General features: G+C 44.2%; 1 protein-coding gene across 4 annotated transcripts in view; it reads left to right on the top strand.

The window, feature by feature from the left end:
• The window catches only part of CLSTN2 (calsyntenin 2), a 559410-nt gene that overhangs the window by 515816 nt on the left and 24080 nt on the right, over positions 1 to 19514 (top strand). For all 4 annotated transcript variants that reach the window (XM_016141907.2, XM_036219590.1, XM_016141906.2 and 1 more), the window contains exons 9-10: positions 1918 to 2080; positions 14911 to 15077. In XM_016141907.2, coding sequence (XP_015997393.2) covers positions 1918 to 2080; positions 14911 to 15077 — 330 coding nt within the window. The remainder of the gene's footprint in view (positions 1 to 1917; positions 2081 to 14910; positions 15078 to 19514) is intronic.

Here is a 19514-nt window from a genome sequence, read left to right as displayed (position 1 = left end):
CCCAGGGCTGCTTGGCTGACTTTTGTGCTCTGCCTACATTCCCAAGGGCATAGGGGTCATGTGGTCAGGGTCATGCTATCTGTTCCTTCTGTACCCTGAACCTGACCAGAGGTGCCTCAGAGAACATCCCCAGGATGTGAACCATATTCCAGGTTCTGTAATATGCTGCCTGGCTATTCTTGATTGTAAATCACCAAGTTCAGGATGCATCAGGCCTCCTGCATTGGATACTTTCTCATTCAAATACTCTCCCTCATTCTTCACTCTCCCATCACCCCTAGACTCTGTCTCCAGATCTTCCTTTATGCTACACCTACACCCCTGGATTAGCTCCACCCCAGTGATAGACTCAGCCCAAGAGCCTGCACCCAGCCCAGCATCTCATCTCAGACATTGAGCAGAAAGGGAGTGTAAACTAGGTTAGGACCTGTAGTGAGGTGTAACAGGCACTGAGCTGTATACTCAGTGGAAGATAACAGGACTTTGGAGACATCTGCCTGGACCCCTCCTGCTTATCTTCCGTGGGCCCCTGAAATATTCATCAAGCTTTATCAGGCTAATGGGCTTCCAGAGGAGCAATTTTCTAAGACATGAGACAGGACAATATAAAAAGAACATTAAGGAAAAAAATTCTTATTCCAAAATGAAAGAGAAAAGATCATTTAGCATCTATTCATGAGAAACAGCACATTTAAACAGCACATTGTGGGATGCAGGGAGGGCTTTGATACCCTCACCTTGGGGTCCCCTTCATGTAGAACTCATCTGTCTCTGCTGCCACAGATGGCAGGGGTGACAGTGACAAGAGGATATAGATGAGAGACATTTCAGAGGTGGACTCCATAGGGTACAGAGGGATTAAGGGAGAGGGAGTATGGAGGAGAGTCTCATGACTCCCAAGGCACTCACTAAGGAGACTGAGCGAGGGGGGCACCGTTCTCCACCTTTTCCTCTTTTTATGTTTCCTATCTCCCTTCCCAAGATACCCTAGACTTAATTTCTATTTTAGATCATGCTGTAGTTCAGGAATTCTGGCTCTGTCCTAGCCCCTAGTGTCCATACTTATCCATTAAGGTGAGGTTTTGGTTCCCAGCCCTTAAGACTACAAGTCTCAGGTAAAAAATTTTGTGAGGGAACATGTATTTAAGAGCGCTGTGCACCAAGTCCAGGCCAGGAGTACCAAACTGTGGTCCATCTCTGCCTCCCTGGTACTCTAAGGCAGTATGAAGCTGAGTTCTCTTAGGAGGACTGCCTCTCTCAGAATTTATTTTGCTTGAGTTCAAAGGGGAATAAGATTACAATAGCTCCACAAGCAAGCCTAAATATACAGACAAAGGAATTGGCGGGGGCGGGGGGGGCATCCTATTCTTCTGCATCTCATTCTTCTTCCTCTTCCCATGTTCATTGCCTTCTTTCTCACTCCTTTCTAACTCCTGATACTTTTCTCTTCCATTTTCTTCTTTCTTTTTCCCTTTCTCTAGCTTCATCTTCATTTCTACTCTCAATTTAGGATCTTTCTTTTGATAGCTTTAGTTATCCCCAAACTTAGAAAAATAATTTTAATTTCACTTTTTCTCTACTAAAAAACTAAGAAAAATTTCATACAAAGCATAATTTAACCAGACACTCCCACCTGTCCATCAAAAACTTGCCTAGACAGCTGGTAATTATGTGACCAACAGTCAAATGTTTACCTGGTGATTGAATTCTCAGACATTCCTCTATCCCCATGGTTTGCCCCATTTGTTTGATGTGAACTTCTATAACCTCAGTGGATATCAATCATCATGTTCTTTGAGTTCTTTGCAATAAAAATTGTTGGCCAAAAAATGCCTTTTCCCTTTCATAATTAGAATAAAAGACTGTTTGATGTTTCATTGCATATTCAAATTTGTTGCTTCTCTTTCTTTTCATTAGATTTGTGACAAAGAGTGGCATTACTATGTCATCAATGTGGAGTTTCCTGTGGTTACCTTATACATGGATGGAGCAACGTATGAACCATACCTGGTGACCAACGACTGGCCCATTCATCCATCGCACATAGCCATGCAACTTACGGTCGGCGCATGTTGGCAAGGTAACCCTAAGTCAAGTTCTTCTTCCTGACCCATCTGTGTACAGTCCATGAAAGGTACTGATAGAGAAAAGGAAAAGGCAAGTGGTATGGGAATTAGCCAAGAAAATTTATTATCCATTACTAATAAAACAACACTAATGAAAATAAGGACACTAAGCTTGGGTAATAATAAAGCTCTTGGCTTGAAACCAATTTTGATTTTAGATCAGCATGAGCAGTTTCATGGTTGCCTCAGAGTTACTAATGCCTTTTATTGTTCTGGAACCTAATCCAGTTTCAAACTAGGGCTATGAATAAGCTAAGGCTAAATATAGAGTCCTGTATCAAAATGGCCAGTTGGCTCTGTCAAGCACCAGACTGGTCAGGAGCCAAAGGTCTTCCTTTATTCCCATGCAAGTTGTCTAAGCACCCAGCCCTCTGTTCCGGAACTCAGAAACATGCAGGGCTGTGGGAGGCCACTCTCATGTTCAGCTCAGCTCTAAGCCCTAGCCCCACTCACCGAGGACAGAGGCTTCTTGTTGCCATCCCACTCAAAGCTCTCTGGTCCTTCCTCACTTCCTCTACTGCTGCCTCTCCTCCAATACCCAAACCCAGGCTACTCTACTGTTTGGAATCAGGAAAAACAGCTCTCCAAGGATCAGTCACTTAACCTTTCTGTATCTCACTCAGATTCACTGAACTCTGTTTTTGCTCCCTTAGGAGCTATAGTGATTTGATGTGACAATGAGAGAGCAGAGGGGAAGAACAATACCCCCAAAATAAGCATATTAGTACTTTGAGATGGACCAACCTCATGATGATAGATTCTGGGAAAGTTACTAAGATCTGTGACCTTGACCATTCGCCATGGGGGCCTGAAGGGAGAGGACTATGGTATAAGAATGTGCCTTCAGAGGACCAGCCAACCAAAAGGCAGACTAGGGAAGACATAGGCCCCTCTGAGTTGGGAAAAAAAGTGAATTCTAGGTAGCTCCATGTGAGAACAGACAGAAATAAGTGCACATAGTACAGTCCTGGGAGCGGAAGGAATACAAAACCCAGAAGGAAATAAAGCACATGAGACAAGAGAAGAAAATATGTTTTTGAGCTTAGGTCACCTACTTGATGTCTGACATATGTCACATGATAGTAAGAAGTTCATTGAGCATTTCAATAGAACTTGATGAGAGTTTTAGCAGTATGGCAGAATTCCCTAGGATATCAGGAAAGGGAGACTATGTCATCTGGCAAAAGTCCATGAAACTAATTAGTATAGCAAGGCACTGATTTCAGAGGTTCCACAGGAATCATTAGTCATTGAACACAGCTGTGCTAGAGTGATGGCCCTCTGGTGTGGCCCAGCACCCCAGCCAACACTGCAGCCAACCTAAGGATATTTTGGAACATAACCTGGATACTGCCCATGAAATAAGAGGGCTTTACTCATGTCCTCACCATGAATCTTACCATGACTCTTCTTTAGTGGCCCCCAGAGACCACATCTGGATTTCTGTCACCCCAGCCTTCAGTGGAAAGCTGCCCCTAACTCTGCAAGGCCAGCTACATTCCCACTGGGTAGAGAAACAATCCCACCAAAATAAAAAGTGATTTTATAAAGAATTACGATCATCTCTTTGAATCAATTAAAATAAGCTGAGTTGTACTGCAGTACAAGCAAACCCCAATTTTCAGTTACTTAAAATAATTCTCCCTTTATTTCTACTACAAATCAATCGAGGCTCTTCTCTGCTTTTTCTTCAGCCTGGGTCCCAAGCAGACAGAGCAGCCACATCTCTGGATACTAAGAAAGAGGAAAAAGAAACCATGATGAATGGTACACAAGCTCTTAAAGCTTTCACCTACAAGTAACACCAATAATTTTTACTCACATTTTATAGGCCAAAGCACGTCTTATGACCACCCATAGCTCCAACAGGGTAGGGAGGGAAATCTATAATGTGTCTGGAAGATAAAATGAAAATATTTAATGAACAACACTGATGAACACCATAGACTGTCCACCTCGTCAAAAGATATTTTTTGACTATTCTTCCCACATAAAAAAATACAATCACTCTTCCCTAAATGAGAGAACCCAAAAGTTCCACCTGTTACTGACTCCGAGCCCAATGTTCAGCCTCTATGAGTGATTCCTGGTGATCTTTTCATCAGGGCAGGATGTATAGGAGGCTCTATACCAGTCACAGATGTGGCTCCAGTTGATCCAGAGATACACAGATAGGAAGGATGATTTGCCACCACTATAATCATCATCCCCCCCACACACACACACACTATGCAACAGTAGAATGAGACAAAATAACTAAAAAACACTTTCACTAAGAAAGAGGAACAATTTGAGAAATACAGTAGTCTGTGGTCCATAGCAATTCTGAAATTTCTCTGGACATATGCTGTAAGGGCCCCTAGGATAGAGAGTGTTGTTTGTGACCCTTGACTCCATTCTCTTCTCCAATATCCTAGGCCTTATCTGAAGATGGAATTATGACTTCATAAATAGCAGCTCTATGTTATATCCGATTACAATTTATTTAAAAGCTATTCCACAAAAATGCTTTTAAACATTAAACCAAAGTGCATGTTTATTTTATAAGAATGTGGGAGAAAGAATGACTACTAGAGTGTTTGTTCACTGAGCATTTCTGTCCATACAGATGCAAGGGCCACTCTTTTTGGAGTTAGGTGTGGTCATGTGACTTGCTTTGGCCACTTAAATGTGAGTGAAAGTGCCTTATGTCATTTCCTGGTGGATTCTTTAAGAGCCAGTTGTTGCAAGGAGACTCTTTACATGCATGGGATATTTATAGCCATATTGGAAAGGGCAGATAAAGAAACTGAGGCTCTGAGAGGTAAAGTAGCATGTTTCAGTCAAATTAATGTGTAAATCCAACATGGCAGACAGTCTGCAAGACCTAGGTATGCTCTGGATTTTGTGATTCCTGTCTCCCCATGGCTCCTTGTATGCACTGACTTTTCTCTACTTTCCCTAGTTTAACCTCCACACACAAACCTGCCCTCTCAGGTCAGAAAGAAGGTCATTGAGGCTGAAGAATAGTCAGTCAGAAAACAAGTATTGGAAGGCAGGGCCTGTGGTATAGGCAAGAACCTGATCATGCAGTCTTTTGGGCCTTGGAGAAGATTGGGTTATCTTCCCTGAGAGGAATGACAATCCATTAATGAATTTTCAGCATGGGAGAAAATCCTTTAAATTTTTAAAATTGTGCCTTACTAGGGAGCTAAGGAAGACAACAGCACATGACATGGCAGGGAAGCTTGACATAGGCACGCTTAGGATCCCTTATCACCGGACTGTACATGGACCAGAATGACTGGGGAAGAGGCTGGGGAAAGGAGTTAAGACCAAACCATAGGACCTCATATTGCCTTGTTAGGGAGCTTGGATTCCCATGAATACATTCATCCTCCTTGGAGCCACATTTTCTCTTGGAAGAACATCAAAAGCTCTTTCAGTAGGACATGGTGCTGTGAAGTTAATGGCCTACAATGTAGCCCTTATCTCAGCATGTTTCTAAACCTTCCAAAGTCCACTTATATACATACTGTAAGCCCTCTGTGTGGACCTCTAATTGGACCTACAATTGTGGGGAGTTTTTCTTGTGCTTTTGTGGTTGGCAAGGGAACTAGCTCCCATCTGTGAAATGTCCAATTGGGGTTTAACAATGGGGATGGAAAATAATTTGATAGCAGCTGTTTGGTGGGTGCTCCTGGGAACTGGCTCCAGTACCGTTGCTGGGCAGCACTCTGCAGCCCCAATTAGCCTACTCTGTCCTTTTAGTGAATTCGAAAGCCAAATAATCAGTGGAACTTCATTTTCATTGGTATTTTTTTCCAGTAATTAAAAAAAAGGTGAGGCTTCATTTACACTTAAGAAAGATCACTAGTACAGCCTAGAGCATGTAGCATACCTTAATTGTTGAGAAATTTCAGTGAGGATGGACCTCACATCACAAAAGAGTCCCCTTTTCTGCATGTGGCTGACGCACACCACCTCTTCATCGCGCTCAGTGTCACAGGGTCTCAGATGGAATCAGACGGTCTCTTATGGCCAAGCTCAGTCTGTGCTGGCTCAGAAACTGCTGCCTTTAAACCAATATTAGGTCCCTTGTCCCTCTCTGGGTCATGCCATGAGAGAAGATCATTTAAAAGACTAATTAATTTGTTATTTTCCTTAGATTTCCTACTCATCCATTTTTAACAAGAAAAATTCAAGTTCTACTCATAAATAATAAAAATTCTATATTCACCCCTGGACCTGTAAACTGGGCCAGATCACTCAGGTACTGTAGACCAGTGGTTCAGGGGAGTGACTCAGGAAGGCTGCTGGTTGTGCCAGACCAGGGCTATAGGGAGCCCCCAGGGTTTGAGGGAGATGCCCCATCCCAGCAGGTAACACTTCAGGGTGTCTCTCGCAACACCACAGCCAAAGCAGCTCTGTTTTCTCTATTGTAGATGGCATCTGGGCAAGAGTACTTTTAAACAAAGAGACTAACTGTGTTTGAAGAAGCAGTTCTAGGCACACTCAAGAAGCCACTACCCTGCCCCCTGCTTGATCTTCATCTATTCTTGGTGAATCTTATCACGGGTACCCCTCTTCTTGCTCCGTTCTCAGAGGCCTCCTCATCCCTGCTTCTGTCAGGGGCTCTCCTCCATCATTCTGGACCTTGGCCTTCCTAGAATGTCTAACTTTGCCTGCTCCTGACCATGACATCCCCTTGGTCTCAGATAAGGAAGGCCCTCTATCCTAGCTCCTGGTATTACCACGTCCTGCGCCCTACTCACACTTAACAAACAAAGCAGCGGGTAGAAAAGGGGGCAGTTCTATAAGTTGGAATTTGTTAAGGGACAGGTGTGGAACCCCTATTGTAGCTTTTGAGAGGAGCCAAGGCAAGGAACGGGAATGAACAAAAAAGAAATAAAAGGGCAGAAATGACCCTGAGAGTTGCAATAATCAATAGCATATGATCCTCAGCTAGAGGGAAATTGAATTGGAGCCATATGTGTTCCTGAGATCTGGTGTGCATTTTTAGGTCATTTTCTGCCAGACACTAAAATGAGTGCAGAGACATGGAGTACATGCCTTCATTTAATAAGCTCAATCTAATTTAGTACAAATTCTCTTAATAAAGTCTGTGTTGAAATTATTCCTCATCCCTAGAGTCTGGAAGAAAAAGGCACGTGCTAGCACAGTCTGCCTTACTTTTAGGTGGCATTTCCCAAGGAAGGCTTCATGAAGCTCCAGTCTCACAGGAGGCACCTTCCACAAGGAGGCCAAGGTCAAGTTTGGGAAAGCACACAAAGCATCCCCGCACCACCACGATGGAGAATTATGATACATGTTAGTTTATTAAAAGCTCTCAAAAGCCCACTGATAAAGCAATCTATTTGACATTACTTAATGTAAGTTCCTTAATCTTATTTCACTTTGGAATTCACTCTTTGTGAAACAGTGTTCCCGGAGTACTCTTTGGAAAACACTTCATTGGAGTTATTAATGCAGGTCTCCATCCCATACTAGGTCATGAGTTCGCAGAAGGCAAGGACTGTCTTCTCTCACAGATTCTCTTCTCTTCACCTTTCTTCCTACTCCAGGACCTAGAGAAGATCAATATTTAATGTTTATTGCATTAACATAATTTTCAAGGCTGTTTTGATAAAAGTGTACAGTTCATGGTCTGACACACAGAAATGACTAACGGGATGTCTCTGAGCATTGTCTGTATTTAAAAATCAAGCAAAGGTTGTTCTAGGCCCCAGAGTTCATTTGACTTGAAGGCGTATTGATTTAAAGACAACACAAAGGAAATCAGCTTTAAAATTCAGTGATTCATGCCTGGAAATACAGTATAACTGAGATATAATTCTAACTTTGGATCTTATTCTGAAGATTATATTAGAAAATTCGACAGGGGTCTTAGAGCCAAAACAGTTTCATTTTAGCTTCTCTGAGGGACACACCAGATGGGAGAAAAAAAGAGAAAGAGGCCACTGAAAAGAGAGACAGAAAACTTACATGATGCAATCCCAAGCAGGAGTCCCCTCGTTCTTGCTGCCACGAGAACTACCTGCCATTTTTGAGCTCCTGCTCTGTGCCGCTTTCTTGAAACTTCTCTTTTAACACCCCTATGTCGTGGGGGTGATTATAATCCCCATTTTGCAGATGAGGTAACTGAGACTTAGAGAAGATAAGTACCTTGGTAAGAGTCACACAGAGTCAGGATTTGCATCCAGGTCTGTGCCTCCAAAACCCTCTCCCTTAATTATGCTGCTATACCACCTCTGCTTCTAGAGGTCTGTAAAGCCAGATGGTGTTACGCAGCCAAGTAAGGAAGACCGGAGGATTCAGGAATCTGGGGTCAAATTGTTAGCCCAAATTCCCTGGGAATTTGTCCCACAGACCAGACAAAGTCAAGCTGGGGCTAAAGATGATAGACCCATCAGGTCTCATGGTTTAGTGTGAAGAGGGAAGTTTGGCATCAGAAGAGAATTCCAGATCCTCACTGCTGCTGCTGCTCTGGGTCTTTGCAAACAGTGTCTTGCCTCTGTGCCCCTCAGTTGTTCATGCAGAGGATGGAGGACATATACTGGGTGATATAGGAGGGCCTTTCCACTGGCATGAATTTAGGTTTCCAGCCCCAGTAGCTGACTTTTGAGGATATTCATAAGCTGTACGTTTTTGCTAATTTAGAACATGCCACATAAATGTTTGCTGGAAAGGCTAGAGAGATAAATACATAAAACTGAAGGATTGAAAAAGGCTGCTGAGAATGTGTTATGGCCGGGTCCAATGGCAGATCATGTCTCCACAAGTCACCTGCAACCTACAGCTGCAACCCCCTGGGGTTGTGTGGACAATTTTAAAGCTGCAGCTTATGTGGGTCTATTACACACTTCACTTAGTCTTTGCGTTCTGTGGATGTCTTCATCACTGAAATGAGACAGTGAGAGAAAGCAAAATTTCAGATAGTCTCATCATTTGCATTGCTTAAAATTGATACTCAACCATCCATGAAATTGTGTTCATCGAGAGGCGACCCCATCAACAAGCCATGAGCAGAGCAGCATCTTACTCAAGCAAGAGGGAACGTGGCCCCCAGTCCTTTCTGTATGTTTTTCAGACTAACGAGCTGTGGGAATGACAGCAGGGAAGAAAAGGCCAACAGCATCCTGCACACACTTTACAAAGGAAGAGACCTAGTACATTCACATACATTGATCTTTTACTCATACTTAAAGGAAAATGAACATTACTGATTCAAAAGCTATGTTTATAGTGCATGAGCCCCACCTATCACTTGAAAGAAAGCTGAAAGGGAATCATTCCCAGTGCAAACTCTGGCTCAGAATAACACAGACGATGTTAAATCATGTTTGCCAAATGCCACAACCATGTTTCCCAGCAAAGTTGGCAGAAATCATTGGGAGTTGCTGTGGCATTCATTCAGGGTCCACAGATCCCAGTATAACTGGACATTCTCCCCCCACAGTACGTTAGTCCCAACCTGTCCTCATCTATTATTACACCTCCAAGAAATCTTCCTTGAACCCTCCCAACCACATCTCATTGTGTGGCGTGCAGGTCAGAAGCGTGGGAGCAAGCAAGGTCTGAGTTTGAATCTAGGCGTCACTAGTTTCTGGCTGTGTGGCCTTGGACAAGTAACCTAACTTTTAAAACATCATTTGTCAAAGGAATTGTAAGTGTAACAGGTACGCATCTGGTTTCACATAGAAAAAATAAGTTTTCCGTATCCATCTTAGTTTCATTTCATGCCCCTATTCCATCTGAGCGAGGGGAACTTAACCTTGGTGAATTTGGAATTCTCCTTTTTTCTTAGGGTACCAGCTGATTTCGAGAAGATTTACATGGTGCTAGGGTATCGAGGGGGGCCTCCAATTCATCTTTCCATGTAGGTGTCCCCTGAAATAGTGCTCACCTCTCTGGTCCTAATGGTCCTTCAAGACTGGCAGCTAAATGTTTCTTGTTTTACTTAAGGGCACAGAAATATCTCTACTACTCCTTGTGGTCTCTCTATAAGACCACCTACAGTCTGTCTGTTCATCTGCCCAGATGCCCCAGACCAGCATTCCCTCCCAACACCACACATCCCTGCCAGGGCTCAGCCCAGGTGACAGTGCTCAGGTGCTCTCATTCTATGTCTGTTTTCTTACTTCCTTTCCCTCCTTCCCCCCACCCCCCAAGTCTGGAGAATCAGCTTTTAGTCTAGGGAAAGCCAGAGTTCCTCCCTCCATTTCCCCCCAAATGTTGATCCATACCCAGATCTTCCTCACCCTCCTTAGGGTTTAGGCTTCTGGAAATGAGACTCAGCTTCCAGCCCCATCTGCTCTTCCCCCTGTCACAGCCCTCCCTGTGGCAATGAGCACAAGCCAGAGATGTGTTTAAATGGTGGTAAGAGGGGAGAAATGAAAAGAATAGAGGCTAAGATTTCAAAAGTACTATCTTACCACTTAAGAGTTAAATAAAATATTGTATAAGGAACTTACAAGGTTTTAAGGACCTCATGAAAGATAGCTATTATTTTTCCCCTATGATCTGTTGGATACATTATCTATATCATTTGTTTGCAAATTAATCATGCTCTGCCTTAGAACATCTATTGTATTGGCAATTTACTCTTATATTTTCCCAGTGTCTACACTTTATTCTCCCAACTAAATGTAAGCTCCTGGCAAACATGGTCCACATCTTATAATTAATTGAATCTAACAGAAGGCTAGACATACAGCAAACACTTTAAAAATGTGTGCATATCTAGCCTCAGGAATCCAAAATCACATTCTAAAAGATTTAGAGATGGTTCTTTGTATAGAAATCAGGGGGTTTTTTCCCTTAAAATAATTCATGAGCATGTTTATATCTAAATGTTAACAGAGGAGCCATGTGGTATATGCGGATACCCTACACATCAAAAAGAAAGAGATTTTCTATGTATTCATTATATTTTAAAATCCTGAATCACAACCACCCCTGAGTGCAAATATATTTTAAATTTTATACTGACCTCCTATTGCAAAATGCTAATTGAATTGATTTCCTAGAGCTACATCACTAATAAATAGAGTACAACACAGATTTGGGATTCTTGAGTCAAAAATATAGAATATGAACATTTTGCTGAGAGAAAATAGTATATAGGAAAATGCTTTACCATCCAAAAGGTTGCAAAGTTTAGTCTTTAAGAATGGGGCTGCCGATTGAGCAGTTAAGGGAATCTAGATGATATACCAGAGTGGGCTGTCTCTGAGCCTCACTGGACTGGGCTGGCCAGTACCACCAGGATACCCCATCTAGTCATATACATGGATAGATATACTCACACTGTAGGTTGCACACTGCACCACTTCCTACTTTTGTGGCCTTGGGCCACTTACTTCCCCTCTCTAAGCCTGAATTTGCTCATCTATAACTGTAAATATCCACCTCCCAAGAGTTTGATGAAGATTCAGTAAGATGATGTATGTTGAGGACTTCACACAGTGTTAGGAACATAGTTCATACCCAATAAATGATATTTGGAAGAGATGACCGAATGCCCTGGAAAGTGGCAGCTCTACCATTCATACCCAGGCTCACACCCTTCTTCCTGCAGTTCAAAAGAAATGTCCCTTTGCTATGGCAGGAACATGCTGATGACTTTGAGAAGCATGCTATCCATGGTAGCCTTGAGGGCCTAGAACAGAAGGCCCCAAATTGACTCCTCCATACCCTCAATCAATGGCCTTCTCAGGTCATTCCTCAAAACCAGATCTGTTTAGAGTTACCCGTGGCCTGAGCTCTGCAATAGAGCCTTCTTCTTTCATTTCCAAAGTGAAGATACTTTGGCTGGCAAGTAACAACCATGTGAGTCAAAATGGCTTAAACCATAAAGATAGATGATTGGCTCCCACAGCTAAGGTCATTCCACGGTAAAGCGGTCCCCTCAGAGTTCTGCTGAGTCTGCTGTGACTGTCCTGGCTCCACACTCCTTAATGCATAGCACATTGTCCCTGGTCTGATGATAAGAGGCTGCAGCAGCTCTTGGCCTTCCATCTTCATATAATGGTCTCCAGGGAAAGAGGGCAAGAGTAGATTCTAGAAACTTTCTGAAAAGAAAATGGAAGCTCTTTTCCCAGGAGCTGCCAGTCAGTTTCTCCTCCCATCTCATTGGTCTAAATTTGGTCTCATGATTATTCCTGAATCAATCAATGCCTGTGGCTAATTAGATGCCAGGTACTGATTGGCTTCACCTTGGTACTTAGTCCCAAGTTCACGCCTAATTTAGTCACTAAAGCAATGGGGATAGAAAAATCCGATTAACTTTAACTAAAGAGAATCCACCCCTGGAGCCTGAGTCAACCCCCCAACTGTTGCAAGAGAGCAGGAGTGAGACAGGTGTTGGAGAGACACCAATATCCACTGCTCTACTGGTTTTTAGCTCACCATCTTCTGTAATTCAGCAAACAATTATGAAATGTGTGCTGTGTGCCAGGCATGGTGTAGGACAATGCAAGGGGCCTTGTGTTGTTGAGCGGAATAAATGAGCCACTTATGCAAAGTGCCTGTTGCACCTCTCAGCCCCTAATATTGTCTTCCTTACCTGTTTAGTATTATCTTCAGTGAAATGAATAATGCATGAGTGCTCCTTGCCATCCAAGAGACAGACTTAAACAAATAAATTCTTGTAGTGTGTGAAGAGTGGCAAGAATAAGCCTGCAGGTAGCATAAAGGAAAGAGGTCATGTAAGGACTGTGCAGAAGGCCTGACCACAAGGAGCTTAAAGCCAGGTCGTTCTTAACCTTGACTTCATGTTTTACTCACCTACGGAGGTTTTAAAACTCCCCATACCAATTAGTCACAATCTCTGGGGTTAGGACCCAGCACCAGGATCTTTTTGTCTTTGTAAAGATCCCCAGATGATTAAAGTGGCCAGTCAAGATTGAGAACCATCATTATAGGCGATTAAAGACATAAAACACACACATAAACCATTAATTAACAATGTCGGGTTGTCAGGGGTACATTAAAATGAACTGTTAGTGTTCCAAGGTTCAAGGCAGGGAGACGGCAGAGTGGGCAGGGGGCTGAAGGCAGGAAGAGGGCACAGTGGACAGGGGGCTCAGGGCAAGGAGAGGGCATGGAGGGCAGGGGACTCATGAAAGATTTCTATGAGCAGCAGGGGACAGGAGGCTTAAGGGGCCTTGAAGGACCAGTGGGATTTGCCTCATTGAGCAGTTCAGAGGTGGTATCTCAGTGTGAGGAGGAATGGGTGTGACCAAAGGTCTGTGTGCAAACATAGAGGGTATATCAATCTGGACCCACTCAAGAGAAAGAAACCACACAGTAATTTGAACAGGAAAATAGAATTATAAACCATAACATGAGATAAAAATAATGAAGAATTAGCTACTAAGACGTAGAGAGAACTCTAAAGAATATAGGAATGCAGGTGTCAGGAGTATCTACTCCCCCAGGGCTGAGCTAGCATGCCCAAGGGAGATCCCTCCCCTCCACCTCCCAGCTGGCACCCAGACTTTGCTGACATAGCATGGCACTGAAGGGCAGAAAAGTCACTGTGGTGTCACTCAGGCAGAACTTTTCAAAGATCTGCCCTCTAGGGCGCTGGGATTGCTGTTCACAGGGAGGAGTCTCACTGGAGTGCTCTCTGCTGGAGGAAGGTGCTGGCCATGCATTGCAGGAGCTGGGAAACCGCAGGAGCTGCTCGACTGGCACAGGAGAGCAAGGAGGCCAAACCCAGAAGTGTTCCTCCAAGCAAGCAGAGGCTCAGAGAGGTTACAAAACCTTGCCAGGGATGTAGCAAAGCTGAAGTTTGACCCCGATCCATCTTTCCTATGTCTTCTGCTTCCTCTCTGAACAAGCGGAAGTGCAAGATCAGGGCTAAGTCTGGTAGTGCAGGCTGCCCAGAGACAGAAGGGTCTGTACTCAGCGAAGTCAATGGGGAAGGTTTCTGGTGAAGGTGAGGATTCAAATGGACCTCAGGGGCGGCACAATTCGGAAAACCATGGAAATGACAGGAGGAGGTAACTTCCAGGCTGTCTTTGCATCACAAGCCACATTGGACATTTCACATGCTGAAGAGTGGACCCCAGCTCAGACAGGACTCAGCTCAGCCAGTAGAGAACAGGAAGTAGGCCACAAGAAAGAAGTCAGAGGTAGAACAGAATCAGGGAAGTCCTTATAAGCCAAAGAAATCGAACTTGAGCAGATGTGAAATCAATACATTTTGAGAGAGCCAACACCCATGGATGTGAGGTTTCTGGGATTCTTTGCCTGCCTGCCAGCCTCTCAGTGGAATATGGAGGAGCAAATGCCTACTCTGGAGTCAGACAGGCCAGGACTAGAGTATCAGCTCCAGCATTTATCTATGTGTCCTGGGGCAAGTCCCTCAACCTTTCTGAATCTCAGGGTTCTTCACGTGTCAGCTGGAAACAGCAATACCATCTTTGAAGGCTTGCTCAGGTAAGTCTATAGCAGGCAGCCTGGCACACAGTAGGTCTTCAATCGATGGTAGCTTCCTTCTCTCTCCTGTTTTTACATCATAGTCCTTTCCTATCTTCTAAGAAGGTCCATATCTCTGAAAGTAACTGTTTTAAAATTCAAAATTTCCAAGATTCCTAAATCAGGTGCAGCTGTAGAATGTTGAGATTCTGACCACTCAGCTCACCACTTGGAAGGAATGATCAGATCTAGGGGACACAGTTGCAGTGTCCTCGGTTCCCTGGCCAGATGGTGTCTTGAAGTGGTATTTCATACTTCATCTCCACAGGGCAAATAGCGGTGCTACTTTATCTTTTAGGAGGAGAAGTCACCAAACCACGGTTTGCTCAATTCTTCCATGGCAGCCTGGCCAGTCTCACCATCCGCCCTGGAAAAATGGAGAGTCAGAAGGTGATTTCCTGCCTGCAGGCCTGCAAGGAAGGGTTGGATATTAATTCCCTGGAAAGCCTTGGCCAAGGAATAAAGGTAAGGAAGAACCCCCAATAAGACGTTGATCTATGAGGCAGAGGCTGCCCAGTGCCAGCGCACTCCGGGAAATGGAGTTCTTTTCTGTCTAGTTGCACAGAGATGGCGCCATGGCCAAGATGCTGCCACAGGGGGGAGATTAGTGACAGTGACACCATGATGGACTCCTGCTGCCATCCCCTGACATTCCTAGAAAAAGCCCTTGTAGGTAATCAGTTCACTACCCAAAAGCTGGCCCACGTTCAATGTCTATTATAGAACATGGTTGCTATTTCAATTGTTCGTTGATTTGTTGGGTGCTTTGTTGTTTGTTTGCCTAAAGGAACTAAAGCAGGATGCAAGAGTACATGCCAAAATGTTTTTAAAAATAAAGTTTGGACCATGTAAGATACAATTATAAAAGAAAGTCAGTCCCATGTGGGGCGGAATTAGAAAGCAGATGTGAAGGTCGCTGGGCTCCCTCCCCATTGTTAAGGTGAGGCACAGATTAGCCTCTGAGCCACCTCTGGCCATCAGAGGAAATGTAAGCAGATTCATGATTTTTATCATCCATGAAAATAACATTTACCGAAGGTCTCCTGCATGTCAAGTGCTGTTTGAAAGCTTTATGGGTATTAATTCATTTAAGCCCTGGAACAACCTTATGATAAATTTATCATAAATATTCCTATTTTGCACATGAGGAGTTAAAGATGAAGAAAAAGGAAATGTGCCTAAGATCCCAGAGTTAGTAATGAGCAGAGCCAGAATTTGAACCCAGGCAAGCAGTCCTGCATCAGGGCTCCAGAACTTGGAGGAACAGCAGTTCAGAAGGCTCCTTGAAGAGGCGAAGTCTGAGCAGAATGTTTCAGGATGGCTAGGAACCGACCAGGAGAAAGGCAGGGGGTGGATGTGGGGAAGAGGTGAGGGAAGTCACTCTAGGCATAGCCGAAAGCCTGAGTGATGGCAGAGACTGAGGAACCCCACAGAGTACACTGCACCTCCAAAAAGGCCAGTGTTACAAGTGCCCAAATTACAGAAGGAAAGGTAAAAAGTGTTGTGAGAGAGATAGGCAGAAGCCACATCATGGGGCCTTTTTAACTATGTCTAACTATGTTTAGGTATTTACCTTTTTTTCCCGCTGTGGGCGGCAGGCAGCCATTGAAGGGCTCCAGGTAAAGCATGATCTGGACAGGAGAGGGGCTTAGGATGTTCACCCTGTTGACTGGGTCAGAAGGGGAGGTTGGGAGAACACAGACAGGGTAAAACAAGAATGGCTTTTCAGAACATTGCTTAACGTGCATTAAACACACACACGCACACACACACGTGCTCTCAAAAACTAGTCACCTGTCATTGAAGGAAACTCGCAAGACCACCCCATAATAGAAAGACCGTCTATTTATGGCAGCTGGTCCAGGCAAGCTCCTCATGGCAGATTTCACGTGCGGAGAATCCTTGTGTGCAGAGCCTGGGATTTGATCCTTGACCTGATGTTTGTGTGTGCTCTTAATGTTTTGTCAAGCCAGTGATGCAGAAACCCACCCTCCAACCCTCACCTCTCCGTCTGATTCCGGATTTGCTCCCTGTCCCTGAGTGGGTCATCTCTGCCCTGGGCTATCCCCTAGGGGGCACAGTTTCAGGATTCCAAGCACTACGGAAGAAATAAAGCAAAGATGCTGGACTTAAAAGCCACACATCTTAGAATTATAAATTAGGAATCATAGTAATTTCTCCAGAGCAGTCATAGCCTATGAAAAGAGGAGGTGCTAAACAAAATGGCACACAAAGCTGTGAGCTGATCGGACTCTTCAGGATGCCGCCTGCTCATAACCAGTCGCCGCGAAGGAACCTTTTCCATCCTTAGTGTGCAGCTAACAAGAACTAGAGCACCGTGTGAGAAGTTAATGATAAGACACACGATTTACAATGCACCCACTGGGGACTATTTTAAGTTCATTATCCCTAATCTTCACAACTAATTAAATAGTATGACCCCATTTTAGAAATAAGGATATTGGGGCTCAGGGACTTGTCTAAACTTGGATTAGAAGGCATTCTTAAAATTATTAAAGCTACCTTACTGCCCGCCTTCCCTCCATTTATCTCTCGTTTCATTTCTGAATGGTGACTATTATTTTCTTTACCAGTTCCTGGTCCCCTCCCTCCTCTCTGGCCAGCCAAAAGAAATGAAGTCCTCCTGCGATTAAGGAAACTTCCTGTCTGTTCACAGGACCCAGTTTGGTTCCTCTTTTTACTTGTTTCCCCCTGGATCTACATATTTCTGAGTAGCTCTCCAGCATGTCTGGAGCCTAATGGTTAGGATGGTTGCTGTCTCGTATCCAGACAGGACACTGTAGAATAGCCACACTCTTTAAGATTGCCCTGTCCTAATTTCCATAGCATAATCCTTGCCAATTTGTCATCTCCACAGTGTGGAAGAGTGGGAAAGAGCAGGGACTTGGGAACAAGACAATCCTTGGTTCAAATTGCAGTGCAGATATTTACTAGCTGGGTGACAGTGGGCAAGGTACTTTAATCCTTTAAGCCCCAATTCCCTCATGTAAAATGGGCTTAATGTTATTTGGCAGTGATGTTGTAAGAATTGGATTTCATACATATTTACATTTTTTTATATATTTTTATATATTAGATATGGCAAAGATATACATATAAATAAGATGACAGAGATAGAGACAGAGACAGATACAGACACAGCACACACGTAGACATAGATATAGATGCAGATATAGATCTCCCCTAGCAAACCTAATAAATAGGCTCTCAACAAATCACAATTCCCTTCTCCTGCTGGGCTGGCCCTGCACTTGGTTTTCCTGCTGCCCAAGCTTATTTTGAAAAGAAAGCTTGCGTGACAGTTGTGGCAGAGTTGCTTCTGATATGGCAAACCTTCTGGCCAAGCCTAGGGGTGTTGGCAGGTGTTCAAGGGAATGGCAAGGTGCCTGGCCTGCCATGGCAAACCTGTCCTTGAGAAATAGGCCAGGGCTTTGAGCAGGACTTTCACCAATGTCCTAGCCTGCTAGGTAGCTGGTGACAGAGGCCAATCCTCTAGGAGAGCTGACCACTCTGCAAAGGCCATAGCAGCTTCTTGGCTTAAAGAAAGAAAATACTACAGCTACAGCACAACTTTCCAGGGGAGAGTGAGCATTGTCACTCTCTGCTCAGTCCCCAGGAGCCATCTCCAGCCCCTATGGTAATGCCAATAGAGACCGGCCCTCAATTACACCACAGGGCTGTGAACACTGCAGTTTTTAAAACAGTAAAACAGACAAACAAAACCTACTTAATGGAGGGCTTTATTGATCCTGCAAGAACTAGGTTGATGGCTATGCCCTGTGGCAGTCCTTGGGATGCCCTGACAAACACCTTAGCGTATTAACTGGAGATTCCACACATTCCCTAAGCCTTCCTCTCCTGAGTTGGTTGCGGTGGGAATGCGCCCTCTGCTGGTTGCCAAGGCTTGCTGCTGATCCGTCCCTCTGCAAGAACTGCTTGATTTTCCTCTTCAGCCTTCCTGCAGGGCTCAGAGATTGGCCTCCTCTGCAGGGGTCATCTCCTTGTCTCATGCTCCTCATGTGCTAGACCTTGTGGCGATGCTGAGAAAAGTCAGTAGAGTCTGCCCTCAAGGTGCTCACGGTCTGCTGGGAGTAGCAGGCAGACAGACAGACAGCAACAGCACCACAAAACTGCCATAACGGTGACGGGGCAGAAAAACCTGTGGGAACTTAAGTGGTGTTTTTAGAAGAACGACCTTGAATCTGCTCAAATCTGAATCCGGTGATTTGTGAATACTCATAACTACAATGACTCACCATCACATGGCAGCTAGTGAGTCATCCACGGCAAGATGAAAGGCAACCCAGAGGCTGACGGCAGCATCACTTTTGCGTATGCCAGAGGACTCCTGGATCCAGTACAGGGAGTGGTGCTTGTGGCCTGATGTCACAACTCAGAGACACAGCTTTGAAGACAGAGGGAATTGGATCGCAAGCGAAGAGCAGTGAAGGCAGGAGAACCAGCTCAGGCAGACTCGGTGCAGAAATAATTATAATGTTAAGAATTATGATAAAAACTAGCATAGATTGTCACTTCTATACATTATCTCATTTAAGCCCCAGAGAGGTAGATACTAATATCTCCATTATTTTAAGTGAGGAAATGAAGTCCAAAAAGGAGAAGTATATAGTCCAAAGTTGTACTCCGTAGTTTGTACTGGAACTAGGGTGTGGCAGTTCACACAGCCCATGTTCTTTCAGGGATACCACACAACCTTGGGGAAGTTATATGACAATTCAGCCCAGGCAGGGCCGAATTCTTCCAATAGGGTAAGCGATTTCAGTAGTAAATGACTCCAAAATCTCTATGGCTTAATGCTTAAAGTTTGTTTTTCTCTCACGCTAAGTCAGGAATGTAAAGTAGAGTTTCTGCCTAGACTTC

Source organism: Rousettus aegyptiacus, unplaced genomic scaffold (assembly GCF_014176215.1).
Source record: "Rousettus aegyptiacus isolate mRouAeg1 unplaced genomic scaffold, mRouAeg1.p scaffold_m13_p_4, whole genome shotgun sequence".
Taxonomy (NCBI): domain Eukaryota; kingdom Metazoa; phylum Chordata; class Mammalia; order Chiroptera; family Pteropodidae; genus Rousettus; species Rousettus aegyptiacus.
The sequence above is the reverse complement of the archived record's forward strand: the minus strand, read 5'-3'. Positions and strand labels throughout refer to the sequence as shown.